The sequence below is a fragment of the Panthera leo genome, chromosome C2 (assembly GCF_018350215.1).
Source record: "Panthera leo isolate Ple1 chromosome C2, P.leo_Ple1_pat1.1, whole genome shotgun sequence".
Lineage (NCBI taxonomy): Eukaryota > Metazoa > Chordata > Mammalia > Carnivora > Felidae > Panthera > Panthera leo.
In genome coordinates, this window is record NC_056687.1 from 153258473 (window position 1) to 153277478 (window position 19006).

A 19006-nucleotide genomic window follows, 5' to 3' on the forward strand; every position below is an offset into this window, starting at 1 on the left:
GGTAGCCTAGCTGAAGCTGTAGAAAAGAATCACCAAATGTCCCGAAAACTTTGCTCTTTAATTGTAATACTATTTAAGCATCCCGGTTTAACAAAACATATACATTATTGTGTGGATGTGTGTATTTTTCCTGGAGGAGAGACATGGATTTATGTTGTCCTTACACTGGTTACACTTTATGTTGTCCTTACACTGGTTGAGTATAGGCAGTGTTTTCTTGAACACAGGTATTGTGTTTTGTCGATTCTAAATTGCAGTTTCCCCCCACATTTTAACGTCTTTAAAATCGGAGTGTGTTTCACATGTGGCATGTCGATTTGGGGGCAGCTGTTTCTGGTGTGTCCATCAGTGTGTGGGGTCTTAGATTGATAGAATATTCTGTAAAACCTTGTTCCTCCCAACTTTGGGGAAACTGTCATTGTCTTCTAGCCTCCATTTGCTACTGATTAGAAATCTGATGTCAGTCTTGTTTACTTTCCCTTCTAGGACTTTCTCTGACCTTCGAGTTTTGAAATGTCCCGGGGTATTTCTAGGTGTGGGTCCTTTTTCGTTCTTTCCGCTTGGCTCTTGTTGGCCCCTTTCAATCTAACTTTTTTTAGCACAGGGAAATTTATCTTTTAGCATTTTGTTCCCCTCCGATGCCTTTTTGGTGCTACCATTAAATGGCTGCGCTTCCTGAATTTATAACACGTCTCTCTATTTTTCCCAAATGTTTTCTAGGTGCTTTTTCTTCCCAGATCTTTAACTTGGTCTCCAGCGTTTCTTTTATAACTCAGCTCGCTCTTTGCATATTTTAATTTGGAAACTCAGTTTTAATTTCTAGCAACTCTTGTTCTCTGATTCTTTCTTTTCTTATCTATGGCAGCTCGTGCTTGTTCCGCATTCGCGCCTGTTCTTGAATGGCATTTGAGAATATTGCAAATTTCAGGGCGTCTGTGTGGCTCAGTTGGTGAAGCATCTGACTTTGGCTCAGGTTATGATCTTGCAGTTCGTGAGTTCGGGCCTCGCGTCAGGCTCTCTGCTGTCATTGCAGAGCCCGCTTTGGATCCTCTCTCTCTCTCTCTCTCTCTCTCCCCCCCACTCCCCACTGCCCCTCTTAAAAGCAAATAAGCATTAAAAAAAAGAATATCAAGAATTTCTTTCCTAAAAGAACGTCATCCTCTCTTCTCTGAATTATTTGTTTCTTTGGCAGTTAGTAGATTCATTTTCTTATTTCTCTTTTGTGCTATTGCTCTTCCTTTTTTTTTTTAAATAACAAAATTTTTTTTTAATGTTTATTTTTGAGAGAGAAAGACAGTGTGCGAACAGGGGAGGGGCAGGGAGAGAGGGAGACACAGAATCCGAAGCGGGCTCCAGGCTGTCACCGCAGAGCCCGATGTGGGGCTCAAACTCACGAACCCCTGAGATTGTGACCTGAGCCGAAGTCGGAAACTCAACCAACCGAGCCCCGCTGCCCCGCCCCTGGGGCCCCGCTATTGTTTTTCCTTAATTATCTTCTGATCTTTGGATGGTTTTTGTGCATGAATGAAGAACTAGACTGCCTAATCCTCAATAGATGGTTAGTGTGTGTTTCCTGAAGTTATCTGGATGTGTTTCCCCCGGAAACACTGCCCCCCGCTGGAGTGGGTAAGTAGGTGACAAGGTGAAGGAAGCCCATTGGGTGTGTGTGTTGGAACCAAAGGCAGTGGGACAGGCAAGGTCATCACAATTGCCAGGGTACGGAAGGTTTTATTTGGGGGAGAAACTGCTTTTCATTTAATATCCCTGTGCCCCTCATTGCCCTATGTTTTTATTTTCATTTACTTGTTTAAAATATCTTCTGTTGTTTCCATGAGATCGTGGGAATGAGGGGACTGAAGTGTATTTGCAGAGTCCTCTGTTTCTCATAAATGATCTTTTAAAGCTGTGACATATCATGTTTATTTTTTATTTATTTTTTATTTATTATTATTTTTAAATATAATTTATTGTCAAATTGGCTTACATACAGCACCCAGTGCTCATCCCCACAAGTGCCCTGCTCAATGCCCATCACCCATTTTCCCCTCTCTCCTACCCGCCCCCCCACCCCCCATCCACCCTCAGTTTGTTCATGTTTAGTTTTTAAATGGTTTTGTGATTTCTTCTGTAAGGTAGTGTAATTAATAAATCATTGTGAAATTATTTCCTGAGAGGTTTATGTCTGTAATCTCAGCTTCGGGATGGTTTCTACTGTTTGAGAAACTGACACTAACCAAACAGATTTCTTTGCCAGTGAATTTCCAGGTTTTAAAATAACAACAAAAAAGGACCACCTGTTGATGGTAGAAAATGGCCGATTTGTTTGCAGATTTTTCACTTATGTTTAATTTTGTGTTTGCAATTAGTTCTAACCCTAATTCTTAGAATATTGTATATGTGTGTATGTATGCTATATTTAGGGCTACAGACATTAGCATTAAGTCATTCATTTTTGTTTAGTTTTCAAAGTTTTGATTTTTTCAAGTTTTTTTTTGTTTTTGTTTTTTGTTTTTTGTTTTTTTTTTTAGACTAGAATCTTTGAGTATCTGCTAATCCTAAAAGCATCTCAGTTTCTGAGACAGGGTCTTGTTCTCCTTTCCTCTCTCTCCACCTTCACCAACTAAATTTGTGGCCTAGGTTTGGAACTGGGAGAAGAGATTCAGTAGAATAACAGCCAGTTCCCTTCTTACCTATTAGAATTCAATTATACTCTCATGGGAAGAAAAGCACATTCAAGAGGAATGTGCCTTGTTCCAAGCCTGCCGTTTGTCTCACTGAGTAGTTTGTGATGACGGTGGATGCTGTGAAACCTACAGCCTGCGTTGGTAAGCTTATTGGATATTACTTTAAAGTTTTCCGGACCGTCAACCACGAATTTTTTCTTGCCGTGTAGAAGAGTATTGAAACCATAGGGAAACCCTGAGTCAGAAAAGGCAAAAGAAACTGATAGATAGAAATTGGAGAAGAGGAGGATGACAGTTGTCAGGACGAGCTAGCGAGTTGGAGTCTTCTGGTAGTGTATTTCCCAAAGACTCCGAGCAGTGGAACCCTTGTAGAAGTCGTTGGAATGTCTGTATTGAACGTCATTGAGCATCAATACGGCTGTGTAGAGTAGTGTGCGTAAATTTCATTTCTAAGATTTTTGCCAGTTGCACAAACTTTAAAATCTAAGGTGGGGCCCGGGAATCTTTGTAGACGAGTACCATGCAATATAATTTTCTGTAGTGATGTAAATGTTCTATATCTGCTCTGTCTCATGTGATAGCCTCTGGTCACATACGGCTAGTGAGCACTTGAAATGTGTGACCCATGCAACGGAGGAACTGGAAATTTCATTTTATTTAATGCATTTTAATTCTACTTAATTAAGTTAGTGGCCATCGTAGTGGACAGTGTAGTTTTAGACTTCAGCCCCAGCGTGGCCTTTCTCAGCAGCGTAGTAGTTGAGAAGACAGGCAGAGGGAGGGCCCAGGGCTATGGGCATAAAGGTAACTCTCCAGTCATAAAGATTAGGGTTTTATGGACTTTAATCCTTCCCCATCCTCACACATTAATGGGCTGGTTCGAAACACACTATCTTTGGGAAGGGTGCTGCTAGAGAGTTGGGGACCCTTGCTCCTGACCTGAGTCCACGAACTTAATCGTTTTGTTTTTTACATCTGGGGTCCCAAGTAAAGCGCCTTCAAGACCCTAGCTTTTCGTACCCGGACGGACAATATTCTAATGTACAGAGTAGGGTAAAAGAAGCTGTCACCCTCGGCTCATCCTGGGTGTCTCTGCGCCCCGTTTTGATGATTATGGCGACAACGTCTTTGGAGAGGATGGCTTTTGCACCTAGGTGAGAAATAAAGGGTCTTCCTGAAGACTTGTGCTGTTCTCTAAACCAGAGCTTCTGATGTTAATGGGAGCCATTTGGGAGGCTGTTAAAATGCAGATTTTGATTCAGCAGGTTCTGGGCAGGACCTGAGATTTTGCAGTTCTTGCAAACTACCTGGGGAAGCTAGAGCCCATTTGGAGGAGCAAAGCTTTAGTCCTAGAGTCAGGGTTACATACAGCAGTCCCCCGCCCCATCTGCAGGGGACACGTCCCGAGACTCCCCGTGGACGCCCGCAACCGTGGACAGTACTGAACCCCAGATGTCCTATGTTTTTTCCTATTCATACATCCCTATGATAAAGTTTAATTAGGGCCCAGCAGGAGATTGAAAACAATAACTAATATTAAACAGAACCGTTATAACAATCTAGACTGTAAGAAGAGCTAGGTGAATGTGGTCTCTCTCGCTCTCTCAAAACACTTTATTTGTACTCTTCTGGCCCTTCTTGTGATGATGCGCGACGATAAAATGCCTGCCTGATGAGGCGACATGAGTCTGAGGTGGGCACTGCGACAGAGCCTTAGGGTACTACTGACCTTCTGACGATTTGTGAGCAGGAGCACCGTCTGTTTCTGGACCGCAGTCGACCGTCGACCGTGTAACTGAAACCTTGGCGAGGGAAACTCTTAACTGCCTTTCCCTGCCTCTCACGGCCACCACCAGGTGGCGGCAGGCCCACCGCTCTGGCCTCCGTCGCTCTTCTCTCAGGACCGGAGCCCTCATTTTCCTCATTTTGTACTATCTGATTCACTTAGAATGAGGACCATTCCAGGCCTCTGAGGCCTTCCCTCCAGGGCTCCAGTGGGACCCAGCTGCGTTGTGTTGTGCACAGCCCTCGGAGGACACGAGAAGCTTCTCTCTGTGTGTGTGGGCTTCCCCCGTAGACGGAACTTGGGGCTCAGAGGCCCTGGTTTGTCATCTTACCAGCCCTCAGCACCGAGATGGTGCCCCATTTTCATACATACAGGAATCGACCTAAAAGATGTTCCTGATATGTTTTCCTTATTAAAAAAACAATGCATTCTTTTTAAAAATTTCACAAAGTATAGAAAAGGAAAACAAGAAAATATTAATTTTCCATAAACTCACCTCCCTCCCCCCCCAAATTAATATGTTTGTGATTTGGTCATTTAGTCTTATTCCATGCTTTTAAGGTTATACATTTTTCTTTTCTTTTGTAAAAGTGAAATGAGTACATAAATTTAAATTGATAAAATGTGTGTACTAAAATTTAACCGGTTTTGCCTTTTTTAGCTTGAAAGAAGAATTTCAGGCAAAAATGAAATCTCTTTTTGAAATGGTTTGTTTCTATGTTCTAACACTTCTGAGCACGATTGCAACTCCAGAAGATCTCTTTTCGTTCTAACTTTTGATTTAATTTTTTTCCAAAAATTTTTAAATGTTTATTTATTTTTAAGAGACAGAGAGAAACAGAGCACGAGTGGGGGAAGGACAGAGAGAGAGGGAGACACAGAATCCTAAGTAGGCTCCAGGCTCTGAGCTGGCCTCACAGAGCCCGATGTGGGGCCCGTGATATCGTGACCTGAGCCGGAGTCGGACGCTTAACCGACTGAGCCACCCAGGCGCCCCCCCAACTTTTAATTTTAAATCTGCTTATATATATCTCTAGTAAACCTGATCATTGTAGAAAATTTGTAAAAACAGACTTTTATGTAAAAACAAACATTTATTTTATCCAGTCTTTTTGTTGTTGTTATTCAGCACTTACATAATCATCTTAAAAAAAAAAATCTGTGATTATAATGTATAAGCAACTTTATATTCTGATGTTTCTCTTGTCTCTTATTAAGCTTATGGAAAATTTAGAACAAAACAGATTCAGAGTAATAAGCAAGTCGCCTGTGTCTGCCCAGAAACACCATCATCAGTGTGTTAGCACCTTTCCTTTTATGTGTCTTTTTAAACAGTTTTTTAAGTTTACTTATTTATTTTTGAGAGGGAAAGAGAGAGAAAGAGAGAGCACGAGCTGACAGAGAGGCAGAGACAGAGAGTCCCAAGCAGGTTCCGCACTGTCAGCACGGAGCCAGATGTGGGGCTCAAACTCACAGACCACGAGATCATGACCTGAGCGAAACCAAGAGTCAGATGCTTCGTCGACTGAACTGCCCAGGAGCCCCCTTTTACGCACCTTTACATTGTTGATATCATTCTCTGGTTTCTTTCCTGACGTGTGGAATTTTCTCTGACCCACTGCTTGACTATTCAGAACCACACAACCATGCGTTTATTATACAACCGCATCTAATTGTCTGTATTGTCAAGCTTAGTATATTTCTGTTCAGTTTCAAGAAGACTTTTATACTAGTTTCCCTAGTGGAAGAATGATGTTCTAGAAAAGCTGTTGATGGCGTGAGGTCGGGCACACGAGACTGATGGAAGTGGCTCCTTTTCCAAGGGTCCGGTTGTTCTGTGAATTTCACTGTTGTGAAACGCTGTTGTGTTGTTCTATGAATTTTCACTGTTTTCTATGTGTTCGTTGGCATCTTAGGATGAACTTGGGAGGGCCGATCTGGGAGTGCTAGTCAGTCAGTGTTACACCACATACACGTTTCCTGGGTCTCTGGCTGAGGTGATGTAGATCTTCCTTTGCCACGCGGTTTCCATCTCTTTTTCTGTGGAGGATGGTGTAAAGTGGGTCTTGCTTCTGTCTGGCACCTGGAGGTCTCTTGAGTAGAAGTCAAAGTGCGTTTGTCCCCGAGGTCAGTATGTATTGCTGTGTGGGTGTATGTGTGTGTGTTTCTGGTGCTCTGACTTGATGTGTTGAAAGGGGATCCCGGTGTATATCAGAAGGCACAGCAGGTAATGTTGGAACTGTGCTTGGATCCTGGGCCCCTTTCACCATTGTTGTGTGCTCCCTGACATGCTGTGCCTTCAGTGTGGGAAGCCAACACCCAAGGCTTGCTCTCAAGGAGACCGGCTTATGGAGCCAGTTTTGCTTGTGTTCCTTCAAACCAGGAGTGCTTGGGAATTTACACGCTCTCAGGGCAGCCTGTAGCCAGTGACACAGTGAGGTGAGCATTTGAAAGCCCGTCTCCCTGACTTCTCATGGGGACACCTGTTAGGAGTACTCACGTTGGAGCTCCCCTGTGGGTTCAGGCAAGGCCACCTGGCTTCCTCCCTGACCCCTAATCTGCTTCCCCCATTTCTCCGCTGGTCGCCTCCTTCATGAGCAGCTTGCACACAAATCCTTGACTCGGGGCCTGCTGCTGGGGAAGCTGATGAAGACAGGATGCTTTCAATCTTTTTCTCATTTTCAACTAGTTCATCTCTTTTAAAGCGTCCCTGCTCTATTAGAACATGACGTTGAATATTCGTTCGTCTCTGCACGATGTGATGGCACTTGACGCCGTGGGCCAGGCCCTTTCCACTGGGTGTGAAAACACACAACCTATGTGCTCAGTAAGATTCCGTTGTAAGCACGAGCGCTTTCTGAGTGTATCACCTGATAGCAAAATAAAACATTTGCCCTTTTCAACATTGTCTCCGCGGAGGTTTTCTAATCATGGCGACTTTCTCAAGTAAATGGAACCAAGGGGGTATTGTCTTCCATTCTCTGGCCAGAGAGGTGGCTCCTTCCTCTTGGCTTTTTCCTGCTTGCCAGTAAGACTCACGGGTGGCTGGCGTATGGTTGGATGTTACTGTGGTGCTAAGCCCTCCTCTTGCTGTCTTACTTCCCTGAACTGTTGTTATGTCAGTTATCTATAGCCATGTAACACATCGCTCCCCAAATGTAGTCTCTTGAAGCAACCAGCACTTATTTCGCTCATGATCCTGCAGGTCAGTAGTTTAGGCTGGGCTGTTCTCGTAGCTTTAACTGAATTCCTCCTCCAAGTGTCTGTGGACGTGCCGGTCTTGGCCAGGCCCTTTCACGTCTATGGAGCCTCAGTTTGGACAGCTGGACTGATTCCTCTTTGTTCTACGCTGTCTCTTGTCCTCCCAAGGATGAGACTGGACCTATTCCCATGGCAGAGGCCTGGGTCTCAAGAGAGCAAATAGAACTAAGCCAGGCCTCTTGAGACCCCGCCTCAGAACGAGCATCAAAATCACACCCACTGCATTCTAGAAGTCCAGAAGCCAGGCCGGAAGCCAGGGTGGGGAGGAGAAAAGGCTCCACCTCTTGATGGAAGGTGATGCGAAGTCACCTGGCAAAGCACGGGCGTACACGGAGGGGTGGAGACCTGGGGTTGTTTTTGCAACCTGCCATGGCTGTGGCCCCTGTATTCAGAAGCATCGTCTGCTTGTTTTGTAGGACTGACCAATGGTGATGGACCCGCTAGCGAGACTGACACTTTCCGGAAGGCCGCTGAGCAGCTGGTCAAGTACATGAACTCAGGAAACCAGCTGCTGCATAAAAACTTTCTGAAGCAAGAAGTAGTTCAAAGGTTCTTACGCCTCCTTTCTTCTCTGCAAGGTAATTTTGCTCGCAACGTTCGGTTGTGCCAAAGATGATTTATGCTCACTAAAACTCTTTTCTAGTATCCTTAAATTTTTTTAAACATTTATTTATTTTTGAGAGACAGAGAGAGACACAGCATAAGCAGGGGAGGGGCCGAGAGAGAAGGAGACACAGAATCCGAAGCAGGCTCCAGGCTCGGAGCCGTCAACACAGAGCCCGACGGGGGGCTCGAACCCACAAACCGAGAGATCGTGACCTGAGCCGAGGTCAGATGCTTAACTGACTGAGCCACCCAGGCTCCCCCTGTTTCCTAATATCTTTAAAAAATTAATTAAAAAAAATAAAAGTGATGAGCTACATGTAAAACATTCAAATAGCACAGAACATTATTCAGTGGAAAGTCTAGATCATGCACCTTGAACTTTAGTCCCTAAATCCCACCCCCAGCATCAGCCTCTGTTTCCGGTTTATCATGTATCCTGCAACAGTTACTTTTACATATATGATCGTTTTTTAAATACTACAGATGTTTTTCTCTTCTATAGATAGTGGCTAATGTCGGGATATAAAGTTATTGTAGAATTGAATGTAATTTTTTTCATTAGGGGGAAATCAGGAAAGTTCTAGAAAAGAACTTCAGAGACACATTCTAGATAACTAGGGAAGATTCTAGAAACCCTAAGTAGGTGAAAGTTAGTACTTTTAAAATTGGGCTGTAATGCATTCACTCGGACCATCCAAAGGGCTGAGATTTCTTAATTTTCCAGAGAACGCAGGAAGGAGTAGCCAGTGGAAGGAAAATGCTCTTCAGGGTATGCAGCAGGTTAGCTAGGGTCCCTACCTGCTGAGATGATGGGCGTAGAGCACCTCGTCCAGGGTCCTGTTTTTCTCGTTTTCAAATGACTATTTTCAATATTAAAGTGAGTGTTTATTTTAGAAATCTTCGAGAAAGGTGGGAAGCAAAAACTAGCAAGGCACATTAAATTGCTCTCATTTAGGTAACTCTTGATTTCTTCCCTTCTTCTCTTCCTCCCTCCTTTCTTACTGCCAGGATTGCCAGACAAACTGCAAAATGCCAGTTGAATTATAATTAAAAATTTTTTTTAATGTTTTATTTTATATTAGAGAGAGAGAGAGAGAGCGTGCACAAGCAGGGGAAGGGCAGAGAGATGGAGACAGTCTGAGCTGTCAGCACAGAGCCCGACACGGGGCTCGAACTCACGAACTAACTGTGAGATCATGACCTGAGCAGAAGTGGGACACTTAACCTACCGAGTCACCCAGGCGCCTCGAATTATAATTTTATTTAAAAAAAATTTTTTTTAACGTTTTATTTATTTTTGAGACAGGGAGAGACAGAGCATGAACAGGGGAGGGTCAGAGAGAGGGAGGCACAGAATCTGAAACAGGCTCCAGGCTCTGAGCTGTCAGCACAGAGCCCGACGCGGGGCTCGAACTCACAGACCGCGAGATCATGACCTGAGCCGAAGTCGGCCGCTTAACCGACTGAGCCACCCAGGCGCCCCTATAATTTTAGATAAACAATGAATATAGCTTAAGTGTGTCCCAAATAGTACGTGAAAGATTTAACTGGCATCCTATGTTTTTATTTGCTGAATCTGGCAATTTACTTACTGAGGACCTCTGTTAGAAGTTTCCCATCCATGGGCTATACCAGCGTCATGAACTGGGATAACATTATCTTGTCTCTGATGGAATGCATCAGAGATCAGATGGAAACACTTGGCATCTTGTGATGTGAAATTAGGAATTTGGGTTAAACCATCCTCTCGCTCCCATCCGGCAACTGTTGATGTAATTATTCTACAGTGCCTCGTTGCATTTCAGTGTTCCTTAAGCAGAAGACACTCTTTATATTATGCAAGACTTAAGGCAGGCTCTTGCCCTTCTAACCTCTGAAGAGTGGCCTGACTTACGTCTTCTTCTAAGACACAGTCATCTTTCTGCCCTCCTTCGGGGCCAGGCTCTACTCTCCTTCGAGTGTTTCTAACCCTCCCAAGAGGGTCACATGGCCGGTGCTGCTACTGATGTTAATGAGTGGCTGAGTTGTGTGCTCAAAGGAATGGCTTGTTTCTGTTTTCCCCAGTGCTTACAAACACTGACCGGTAAATTCCTGTTAATTATGCCTAAATGTGTTGAGCGGTATTTGCGTTCAGAAATCATATGCACCTTTTTTGGGGCGTGTGGTGTATTCTTATTTTTCAAAGAAATTCCTCCTGACCTGGTCTGTGACATTAACCGTGACTGCGCCAACACCTTCATCAAGTTTTTGCTGGAGAAACAGAAGTGGCCTGAAGTGCTTCTGCTGCTGACCCGCAAGGTAAATGGGGAGCCGCCCCTGGGCGACTGCCTCCTCAAGGGCTGCAACTTCTCCGACCTTGACCTCTGCGCCCTCATCCCCCGCCTCAGCGCTTGGGACCCTCGGAGGATACAGCTCCTGGGCTGCCTCATCGACAGTGGAGGTGAGAAGGCCCGTGACGAGCCCTGGAGGCTTGTCCCCTGGGATGTCAGGCCACCGCTGGTCGCGGGGCTTTCACTTGGTTTTGGAGATTCCTCTAAATGTTGCCTCATTCTCTTCTTGGGGAGCGTCTCATTTTGCAACAGTGGCCGGGTTAATGCCCTGTCGGTTGGTGCTGGCCTGTAGCTGGCCTGTAGGAACTCTGTGCGTCTTTGTGAATTCCACTTACCTTTCTTGTCTTGTCCTCTGCCTTGTGTGAGGAACCTCAGGTGCGTGGAGGGGCCCTTGGCCCTGGGTGTGGCCCACGGCAGTCTTTTCCTTCCGATGGCCGGCCGGACTCTTCCCTCCGCTCAGGATGCTGTGTGCATCCCTGTCAAAGTCTGACATTCTTTTCTAGTCAGTGGACTGGGATTTGGTGCTTGTTTTTAAAGACATGGCCAAATAATTGCTGGGTGGAAACATCTGCCATTGTAATCAGCACAATCACTGTATGTGGGTCAGTGTATGTCCGGAGTGAGCCATCGAGTTGGTCTTCCTTCCTTCCTTCCTTCCTTCCTCTCTATTTCTTTCTTCCTTCCTTCCAACTTTTATTTATTTTTGAGAGAGAGAGAGACAGAGCATGCGTGCAAGCGGGGGAAGGGCCAGAGAGGGAGGGAGACACAGAATCCGAAGCAGGCCCCAGGCTCCGAGCTGTCAGCACAGAGTCTGATGCGGGGCTCGAACCCATGACCCGCGGGATCATGACCTGAGCCGAAGTCGGACGCTCAACCGGCTGAGCCACCCAGGTGGCCCGGATTGGGTTTATTTTAAAACTAATTTGGGAGCACCAGCCTCCTCCCACTTCCCTCTCTTCCCCCCTCTCCCCCCGCCCCCCAACTAATGCCACTACAAATTGTGGGGCTTTGGGCATGCTATTTCTGCCTTCATGTCCTTCTTTATAAAATGAGAATGATAACAGCCCCCCCATTCTTAGGTTGTTTTGAAGATAAAATGAGTTCATGCATGCAGGTTCTTGGAAGAACACCGTGGCTGTGTGGCTTTCTGCTTGCTTGGCTGTTTAAGGGGGAAGGCCGTTCATTGGTCCTCCGCTCTCAAAGTGCCACACAAAGCCTGCAGGCGTTGGCTGTACCCACGTTTTCCAGGAGGTAGATGGAATGCCCCCCGTAGTTTAATGCCTTTAAACCCATTCCTCGAGCAGAGCGTTGCTACTACTTTGCCTGGACCCTGGCCGCCATGGGATTTCTCTTTCGTGCCCGAGTCAGCGAGCACTTAGGAAGCGCCTCCCTGGAATCGGGTTCTGGGGGGGCAAGGGCGGAGCGAATGTGTGGCTGCCGGGGGCGTGTGCGGAGTGTAGGGGTGGAGGTCGGCAGCCTGCGGTGCAGAGGGGGTGCGGATGGGGCTAGAAGGAAGCCGATGTCGGGGGTGGAGAGGTGTCACGGAAGATGGCACTTGAGGGTAGAAGGGCAGCCTCAAGAAGGAGCTCGGTAGACGCAAAAGATTCGGGGAAGCCATACTCCTATCACCTGATCATCGACTGTGTGTCAGGGAGGGCGGCGGGCAGGCCCCGGCGTTTCCGTTGTTCACGGGCCCTGTCCCCGCTCCCGGCCAGTGCTGAAGATGTGAGGGGGAGAAGAGTGGGGAGCGGCACGGCCCGCGGACTTGGGCTTTCACCCGGAGGGCTCTGGGAAGCCTTCGCCTCCCAGAAGGGGTGGTGGTAAGAGGGGCTCAGAAGCCGGGTCGGCGTCAGCTCTCGGAGTAAGTGGCAGAAGGGGGCCCCTCCTCCTCCGGTGAGCCAGGCTGTACCCCGTCACAGGGATGCAGCTCACGGGTGTCCTTCTCTTCTGCCTCCTCAGCCTTGCCCGAGGGTCTCCAGGACAGGCAGGAGACGCCGCTTGTCTTGTGCCTGAAACACGAGGACTTTGAGCTGGCTTTTCTTCTCTTGACCAAGGGTGCGGACCCCCGCGGTATCACCCTCACGGAAGGTGATACCCCTCTGCATGCAGCGCTCCACATCTTTTTAGATATCAGAGGTAGGCCTTTATTTTTTAAGCAGTCTTCTCCTCGGAGGGGCAGCTGGGCATTAGAACTGATGCCGTGCTTTTTTGTCTTTCCTGTGGGGAAAGCCAGCGCTCTGAAAAAGGCCCATTTCCTGGTCAGGCCCACCTGTTGTCTCCCGGCCCCTCACCCGTAGCTGGATGAGAAGGGGCAACCGTCACGGTGAATGGTCGGCGCGGGTTGATTCTTCACCTGGCTGTCCGTAGCCGACGAATACTTCCCGGTTATCGACACCATTTTCAGGGGCCCTGACAAAAATCTTATGTCAGGAATGCTATGAAGCTATTTCAGGGTTTCTCAACCTTGACCCTATTGACATTTGGACTAGGCGATTCCTTGCTGTGGGGGCTGTCTCGTGCATTGTAGGATGTCTAGCAGCATCCTGGGCCTCTACCCGTTAGATGCCCATCCCGCCTCCCGAAGTGTGACAACCAGCGGTGTCTCCAGACGAGGCCAGGTGTCCCTCGGGGAGCAGACCGTCCCTGCTTGTGAACCCCTGGGCTGTCAAGTACTTGGGGGAAGTTTCGTGCTCTGAGATGCCCCTGGCTGGCGTCTCTCCAAATCCAGGGGTCTCTGTGCCCTGGGGAGAGCGACGGAGCACTCACAGGGTTTGGTTTGTGTCTTTCAGCTGACGTCGGTTTTAACTTCCTCAGCCACCTGCTGGATCTCTTCTGGTCCAACCCCGCTGAATTTTGCTACCTCAACCCCAACACCCAGGACAGCAACGGAAACACGCTGATGCACATCCTCTTCCAGAAGGGCATGCTGAAGCGGATGAAGAAGCTAATAGACCTGCTGGTGAAGTTTGACATCAACATCAACCTGAAGAACAAAGAAGGCAAAGACGCGCGGCACCGGATCAAGAAGAACGATGCCCTGCTCTTGGCCTGGAACAAAGCTCTGGCCGAGTCCAGGCACAGGAGCCGGCAGGATTCTGCCGCCCACTCGGGGAGGCTCCCGAGGCCCGCCGCCCCCGGGCACACGTCTCAGCTCAGGTCCCAGGGTTCATCCAAGTCCCTGTCGTGCAGCATCAACGCCAGGACCCTGCCCAGAGGAGCTGTGGTCCCCGACAGCTGGGAGACTCTCCCGGGTGCACAGGCAACGAAGCAGGAGCCGGGGGCCGTCAGGCCCTGCTCTCTGAGAGACCGGCTGGTGCGGGACATCACGGGTTTAATTCAGCAGCTTGAACCGAATCCGCCCCTCCCAGAGGACTGTTCTCAGGGCTCTGAGCCTCTGGAGACAGGAGCTGGTAGGGAGGTAAAGAAGGACGAGCTCCAGCGAGCCCTGGGGGCGCGAGGCTCCGACTCCAGTGGGAACAGCCACACCATCCTCGAGGCAGGGGGCGGACTTGCTCAGGCGGGCCTCGGGGCCTCGCGGCTCGTTCCCGCTGGCCCCAGAGGGAGAGAAGGCAGTGACGATCTGGACAGCTGGAGCACGCAGGAGATCGAGGCCTGCCTCCAGGACTTCGAGAACATGACATGGGAGATCGAGTGCACTTCGGAAATGCTGAAGAAGCTGTCCAGTAAGGTAATGACTAAGGTCATGAAGAAGAAAGTCATCCTAGCCATCCAGCAGCTGGGGAACGGCGAGTGGACCCAAGGCCTCCAGAAGCGGCTGAAACATCTGAAAGGAAGCATCCGGCTCTTCGAGGCCAAGCTGGACAAGGGGGCCCGGATGCTCTGGGAGCTGGCCATCGACTTCTCCCCTCGATGCAGCGAGAACCCGGAGAAGGTCATCACCACGGAGCGGACCCTGCGCTGCCCGGAGAAGTCGGGTCGGGTCTACACAGAAATCATCCGGATCTGGGACATCGTCTTGGACCACTGCAAGCTGTCGGACTCCATCAGGGCCATCTGCAGCGCCTATAACCGGGGCCGGTCCTGCGTCCTGCGGAAGAAGCTGAAGGGCATCCACCAAGGCCAGGTGTCGGCCAACGTGAAGGTCCTCAAGCGCATACCCCGCTGCTACGTGGAAGACACGGAGGCCGAGGAGAGCCGGGGGCACGCGGACCCCGAGTACTTCCCGCCCGCCAGCGCGGTGGAGACAGAGTACAACATCATGAAGTTCCACAGCTTCAGCACCAGCATGGCCTTCAACATCCTCAACGACACGACGGCCACGGTGGAGTACCCCTTCCGGGTGGGCGAACTCGAGCATGCCGTGATCGGCCTCAACCCCAGGCCGCTGGAGCCCATCATCCTCATCGGCCGCAGCGGCACCGGGAAGACAACTTGCTGCCTGTACCGGCTGTGGAAGAATTTCCACGGTTACTGGGAGAAGGCTGGGCAGGCGGGAAGCCCGCTGCTGGCCGGACAGATGTGGCTGAAGAGAAGGCTGGAAGTAGACCCCGGAAAGGAGGGTCCGGGTCCGGAGGAAGAGGAAGAGGAGGAGGAGGAAGGGGAGGAGGAGGAGGAGGAGGAGGAGGAAGCGGAGGGCTCCCGGGAGGCGGAAGCCGTGGACGGCACAGACGAGGAGCAGGACCCTGAAGCCCGTGCGGGGGGACCCGGCGGGGAGCCGGGGGGGCCTGGCCGGGGGGCCGAAGCGCGCACCCCAGAGCATCTCCGCCAGCTGGAGCATTTACATCAGATCTTCGTGACCAAGAACCACGTCCTGTGCCGGGAGGTACAGCGGAATTTCATCGAGCTTTCCAAGTCTACCAAGGCCACCAGTCACTACAGACCCCCGGAACCCAACGTCCACAAACTCCAGGACCTGAGGGACGAGAACTTTCCGCTGTTTGTCACTTCCAAGCAGCTGCTCCTCCTGCTGGACGCTTCTCTGCCCAAACCATTTTTTCTGAGAAACGAAGACGGCAGCTTGAAAAGAAGCATCGTGGGATGGTCCACACAGGAGGAGGTGACCATCCCCAATTGGCAGGAGGAGGAGGAGGAGGCCGAGGCGGACGGCGACAATGGTGAGGAGGATAGGGCGGCGGAAATGCGTCCGTGCGACAGTGACCCCCGGGTGTATGTGACATTTGAGGTGTTCGCCAATGAAATATGGCCCAAAATGACCAAAGGGAAAACCTCCTACAACCCTGCACTGATTTGGAAAGAGATCAAATCTTTTCTGAAGGGGTCCTTTGAGGCCCTCAGCTGCCCGCAGGGGAGACTCACGGAAGAAGCATATAAGAAATTAGGGAGGAAGCGGTGCCCCAATTTCCAGGAAGACCGGAGCGAGATCTACGGTCTCTTCTGCCTGTACCAGCAGATCAGGTCTCAGAAAGGTTATTTCGACGAAGAGGACGTTCTGTACAACCTGTCCCGGAGGCTGTCGAAGGTCAAGGTGCTCCCGTGGTCCATCCACGAGCTCTATGGCGATGAGATCCAGGACTTCACTCAAGCCGAGCTGGCGCTGCTGATGAAATGCATCAATGACCCCAACGCCATGTTCCTCACGGGGGACACGGCCCAGAGCATCATGAAGGGGGTGGCCTTCCGCTTCAGCGACCTGCGCTCTCTGTTCCACTACGCCAGCAAAAGCACCGCGGACAAGCAGTGTGCCGTCCGGAAGCCCAAGAAGATCCACCAGCTGTACCAGAATTACAGGTCCCATTCGGGTATGTCCGGGCTTCGTGCCTGCCTGCAGGGGAGGTGCCTGGGCACTGGCCTGGCACTGCTGGGCCTTGTTAGCTGAAGTGAGGGGAGTATCTTGGAGTCTGTGAGGAAATGAGCCCGTGAACGAGAGATCCTGTGGTTTCGGCTGCCGCTCATCCTTAGGCTGATAATTCAAGCTGCGGCCGAGTGGAAGGTGCATCTTGGGGACCTTGCCATGACGTGAGAACATTCCAGGGGAGCACTGAAAGTGCTCGAGAACGCCTGCTAAAACACTTGGGAAGCAGGAGCTTGTGCCATATACGGCAATATGCCGATGACCAGTTACTAATCCCCAAAGCGGCACTTCTCTCCAGGAGAAGCCAAAAGAGAGGGCTAGGAGGCAGTCGGGAATAGCACACACTCAGGTGCTTTTAACCTGAACCTCAGTTGTGCCCCTTCCTGGCGCCAGGCAGCTGATGCAGAGCACCTGTACTTGATCGTCACAAAAACCCTGCCGGTTAGGCATCCTTCCCATTTTACAGAGAACACCAAGGGGCAGAGGGTTTGAATAACACGACATCCGCGCCGGAGCCCTTCCTTTATGGTTTACAGGATGCTCGCACGTTCACCCCCCTGTGTCCTGCATGTGTCCGTGAACAAGAGACTATCATTTTACACGCTTAGAAACTTTATCTGATGGCATCGTGCCAGACATATCTTCCTGCCACTTTGCATTTTTGCTTCATGCTATGTTTTGAGATTTCTGCATATGGACAATGTGGAGCTCTAGTCCCTGCAGTCGTGACTCCTGTCAGCGTCCCATTTTATGGCTGTACCACGACTTGTTATTCATTTTCCAGTAACGGGCGTTAGGCAGTTTTTCACTGTGATCCCGGAGTGAACCTTCCTGAGCACATCTCTCTGGATCTGTGTTATAGCCTCTTGCTTTGCTCCTGGGGTAGGTGTGAAATGACATCTGGTGTGGCTTGAATTTCCATTTTCCTGAGATGTGGCATCCTTTCCTGCGTTCACTGGCTATTCGGTATTCTGTGAATTGTCTGCTCTCCTGTGCCTGCCTTTTTAATGAGTTGTTTCTCTTACGGATTTGTTCAGAATTCTCTATGAATTCTGCCTTCACATCCTGTGTTGAGTATGTTTATTGCAGATCTTTTTCCCAATTCTGTGGCATGTCTTTTTAACTTTGTTACGGTAAAATGGTATGTACTTAATGGTGCTCTTTAGTAGGAAGATACTTTAAATTTTAACCTATGAATGTTTTCTTTTAAGATCTGTTCTTTTGTGTCTTACAAAATTCTTCTGATCTAGAGTTATTAAGATATTCTCTTAGATTATCTTCTAGTGATTTTAAATTTTGCTTTTTATATGTAGGCAGGTATTTAATGTTTATTTGTTTTTGAGAGACAGAGAGAGAGAGAGACAGAGCACGAGGAGGGGAGGGGCAGAGAGAGAGGGAGACACAGAACCCGAAGCAGGCTCCAGGCTCTGAGCCGTCAGCACAGAGCCGGACGCGGGGCTCGAACTCACAAGCTGGGAGATCATGACCCGAGCCGAAGTCAGACGCTTAACTGACTGAGCCACCCAGGCACCCCTGTAGACGGGTATTTAAATTTGGGTAAATTTAACTAACTAAATTTAATCTATCTAAAATGTGTGTGTGGTGTGACAGTGTCTTTGTTGAACTAACCCTTCTTCTCTGATCTAATTTGACTTTTTTCCATAAGGAGAATCAGCTGTGTTGACGCCATTCACTTCTTGGCCCACCTTTGCCTCTGATTTGTAAGGCTGCTTTTCTCCTGCATCTGTGACTCACGGTTTTCTTTGATTTGTCTCATTTGTCTGTTCTTGTACTATTATCATGATATCACATTTACCATAGTCATCAGATTCTCGGACTCTTTGTAATTTTGATTGGAATTTCATTGAATTTATTGCTCTTTGGGAAGAATTCACATCTCTCCATCCTTGGGATTTCTGAGCCATGACCTTGGCATGTTTCTCTATTCAGATCTTTTAGTGCCTTCAGTAATATTTTATCATTTTCCGCAGACATTTTACACAGCTGTTAGATTGGTCCTCGGGATCTTCTACTTTTTGTTACTCTCATGGCTGCCCCCTTTTCCCGTTCAGTTATTTATTTTACATTTCTAGTCAGTTATGACTGGTATAGAGGATGCTGTTGGGTTTTATACGTTGATCTGGTCAATTTAACAATCTTGCTGAACATTCTAACTTTTAGATTTTGGCATTTTTCTGCAGATAAGGGTGGTATTTATCTTCTTTTCTATATTGATCATTCTTTTTTCCTGTTGTATTTCATTGGTTAGGATCTTAAGTAGTAGCTTTAACAGGTATCTGTTAAAGTCCACATAAGATGTACTAGATTTTGGAGACTTTATAACAGATGCCTGTTATTTCTGAAGTTAATGGGACCATTTCTAATATTTCACCATTTACGTCTGATGTTTCTTGTAGGATTTGATAGATGCTCTTTTTCTAGATGCATCTCAGATTGGCTTTGGTTTGGTGGAAAGAGAAAATACATACATACCACACATATACATAGACATGCACATTCACACACACACACACACACACACACACACACACACACACACTGTGAA

At 48.4% G+C, this 19006-nt stretch overlaps 1 protein-coding gene across 1 annotated transcript in view; it reads left to right on the forward strand.

Annotated features, from left to right (window-relative positions):
* Positions 1 to 19006, forward strand: part of TRANK1 (tetratricopeptide repeat and ankyrin repeat containing 1) — an 82142-nt gene that overhangs the window by 28144 nt on the left and 34992 nt on the right. Inside the window, exons 9-12 of the mRNA XM_042903299.1 lie at positions 8148 to 8309; positions 10523 to 10777; positions 12627 to 12803; positions 13457 to 16387. Coding sequence (XP_042759233.1) covers positions 8148 to 8309; positions 10523 to 10777; positions 12627 to 12803; positions 13457 to 16387 — 3525 coding nt within the window. The remainder of the gene's footprint in view (positions 1 to 8147; positions 8310 to 10522; positions 10778 to 12626; positions 12804 to 13456; positions 16388 to 19006) is intronic.